This window comes from Sebastes fasciatus, chromosome 10, assembly GCF_043250625.1.
Source record: "Sebastes fasciatus isolate fSebFas1 chromosome 10, fSebFas1.pri, whole genome shotgun sequence".
In the NCBI taxonomy this organism is placed as follows: Eukaryota; Metazoa; Chordata; class Actinopteri; order Perciformes; family Sebastidae; genus Sebastes; species Sebastes fasciatus.
This window is the reverse complement of record NC_133804.1, coordinates 28,445,597-28,448,659: the sequence shown is the minus strand read 5'-3', so window position 1 is coordinate 28,448,659 and position 3,063 is coordinate 28,445,597. Positions and strand designations below refer to the sequence as shown.

The 3,063-nt window shown below is 38.0% G+C and overlaps 1 protein-coding gene across 1 annotated transcript; it reads right to left on the bottom strand.

Annotated features, from left to right (window-relative positions):
• Window positions 1–358: 358 nt before the first annotated feature.
• LOC141775885 (uncharacterized) lies at window positions 359–2,538 on the bottom strand. The gene is made up of 4 exons (XM_074649628.1): window positions 2,496–2,538; window positions 2,040–2,366; window positions 1,438–1,794; window positions 359–366 (listed from the first exon to the last, which is right to left on the bottom strand). Exons 1-4 carry the CDS (start codon window positions 2,536–2,538, stop codon window positions 359–361), a joined length of 735 nt encoding a protein of 244 aa, XP_074505729.1.
• Between the last annotated feature and the right edge of the window lie 525 nt (window positions 2,539–3,063).

Genomic DNA, 3,063 nt, shown 5'->3' with positions numbered 1-3,063 from the left:
ACACGTGCACACAAATATAAATTCCTTTTAGTACAATTGTGTTGAACTCTTCTCACCGCTCTTTCAAAATGAATCTTCCAAAAAAGGGGCAGAATTTTTTTGTATGAAAAACTTTAATAAAATGCACAAAAAATGAAACAAAATAACATGGTTGGAATACACAATGCTACAGGCTATTACGAAAAACTATTAAACATGGTTATTTTTGGACCAATTAGCAAATCAGTATTTGGATTATTGATCCCTCACAAAAGCCCTGATATCGGTGTAGATCGTCTCTTCCTTTCTTTGATTCCTTCTCCCTGCGTTGCCGGCTTTCCTCTTTGTAAAGACTGGTGTACAATAAACCAAAGTGTCCTCATTTCTCTGAGGAAATAAAATCATGAGTGAGCGGATTCCAATACATGCACATATAATCATAAAAATTGCTTTTATACAGTTTAAATTCCTTACCTGTTGACTTTGCTGATTACCACTGGCTGTTCCATCATTTGTTTGCAGAGTGGCGGTAGCTGTATTGTTAAAAAAAGATGAATAACAGATAGTAAAAAATTATGGATTTAACTTTATTGTAAATGTATGATACTATAGGTTGTCTTATATAGAGCACAAATGAATCAAATGATGTTAGCTTTTGGGGAAACACACTTTGATAATATGGCGTAGTCACGGTGTGCCTGTACCATGCAAAGACGCAGCTGGCACACACAAAAATGTGATGCAGATTGAATATTTAGTGATAACCTTACTAAAACGAGTTACTATTGCTACACAGCCCACCACTATCCATCTGCAGCAGTTCAATATTTCTACCAGTGGAAGTTGGCAACCCTACGCACACATTCAGCAATGAAAAAAAGTCATGAGCAGTCTGGACCTGGAGAGGCTGCATAGAAAGCTGCCGGGCCGGTAGAAAACGGAGTGGCAGCTGGCAGCGTCATCTCTTGCCGCATTCACTTGCACCCAGACATCAGAGTTCAAGTCAACAGCCACATCTTTTCATAAATACATACTGAGGTGGGTGTATTAGGGTTAAAAAAGCCCAATTGGCCACTCGCATAAAAGAAAAGGCCACTACATCTCAAAGTCCCGGGCTGAATCTCAGACCCAGTCCATCCCTGGATCATGTAGCACATCCACTAGGTTTTTTCTGGCTGTGCTAGTGCTTTAATAGATAGAGTAATGTCTCTTACCGTTGCAACAATTACAGGATTTTTTCCTGATGGCATAAACAAGGAAGGCTATAACAATCAGACTGATAGCCAAAGCAGCACATAAGAGAAAGACAATCGTGTTGTCGTTCTGTGAATCACACGGGCTGCCAACTGAAACATTAAAGAAACAAATAATTAAAGTTAATAAATAGTAATAAATTATTTACGGTATTTGATAAGATTATGATAATTTAACCATTATATAGAAATATGATGCAGTTACCTTCAATTGTCAGTTTTGTCCCATTTCCAAATAATATCTCCCCACACGTGGCCACAGCACAGTAATAAGTCCCGGCATCAGAGGAGCTGACGTTCTTAGAGAAGCTGTAGACACATTTCTGTGGAGAGCGAGCCTCGGGGCTCTTCTCACATCCATCTCTATTGTTTCTTTGGGCATAAATTAAACTGGGATGAGATTTATCTGATCCGGCTCTGAACCAGAACACACTGTGTTCTCCTGGACATGTTTTCTTCTCAGAGTCAAAGAGGACTGAACACTGCAGAGTCACTGAGTCTCCTGGACGGACCGGATCAGACGGAAAGTCTTGAGTGACGGCAGTGATATCAGGTTCTGGTCCTGGGAAATAATAATAAAGAGATAAAAAACATCTTTTACTCAATTCAATGATGAAAAATTATAGGTGTTGAGGTTACAACGATCTATTCTTAAACAAAAGAGTCTGGTGACTTCTATATGAATCATGCAAACATACAACAACTTAATAGAAGTTAGTAAGAAAATTTAAAAACATTAAAATATGTAACATTGCTGTTAAATTATTTATAATTATATCATTTTTAAGGCATCTGGAGTGTTTTTACCTTTGACTCTCAGAAATATTCCTTCCAAAAATGTCATGTTGCTTCGTGTCACTTTTATACAATAGTAGACCGCAGTATCGCTGAACTGTGTTTTGGTAATATGCAGAACAAATGCTCCAGGCTCTTGTGTTGCTGTAACGCGATGAGTCTCCTCAACAACCTTGTTATAGGTTATTGTGCTTCCTAATATTTCAGGAAAGGTTCCAGAAACGACCCTGATCCAAAATAAGTATGTTGTACGCCATGATGTCTGGCGGGTACATGTAAGATTGACATTTTGTCCAACACCAATGGTCTTCGCCTCAGAGATGCGATCGTCTGTGCATCCTGAAAATAAAATCAAACAGAGTAATAATTAACAGCAGAGATACATTCATATGCCTTCTCTATATTCCTGCATGAAGGTGACAAATGTATTTTAAATATATATGTGGAATAAATGTGGCTAATACTTACGTCCAATTTTGAGCACGAGCAGAATAAAAAATATGATCTTCATTTTCTTTCCACATGAGAGACTGCAGTTGAATTAGATCGTATGAGAAGATGATTCACCTTAATGTAATCATATGAAATGGGAGGGAACAATTTCAGAGCAATCTGATTGGCCTCTCGTTATGTCGGCGCTTCACTGTACTACCACAGTGGAAATATGTCAACCAAAACTTTCCAACTTTAAAGCGGGTTGCTGGTGTTGTTTCATGTGCTTGTCATCTCATGTTTGGTTTTCAGGGTGGGTACTTACAGTAAAAAAAAAATCAGCAACAACAAAGGCATATTTCTCATGGCCCTAATGTCATTTCATCTTGAAGTGACCTCTTTTTCCACACTCTCGACATTACCGCAGTTCAACGTAGTTTACAGATTTCCACAAAAATCCAGACAGAATTATGTATTTATACAATATACTGTATGTGCTTGGCAACTACTGTATGGTGAAGTAACTAAAACATTTGGTTGAGGTTTGGGAATATTGTGGTTATGGTTAAAAAGAGGTGCAAGCTTCATCAACTGTTGTTTTTGG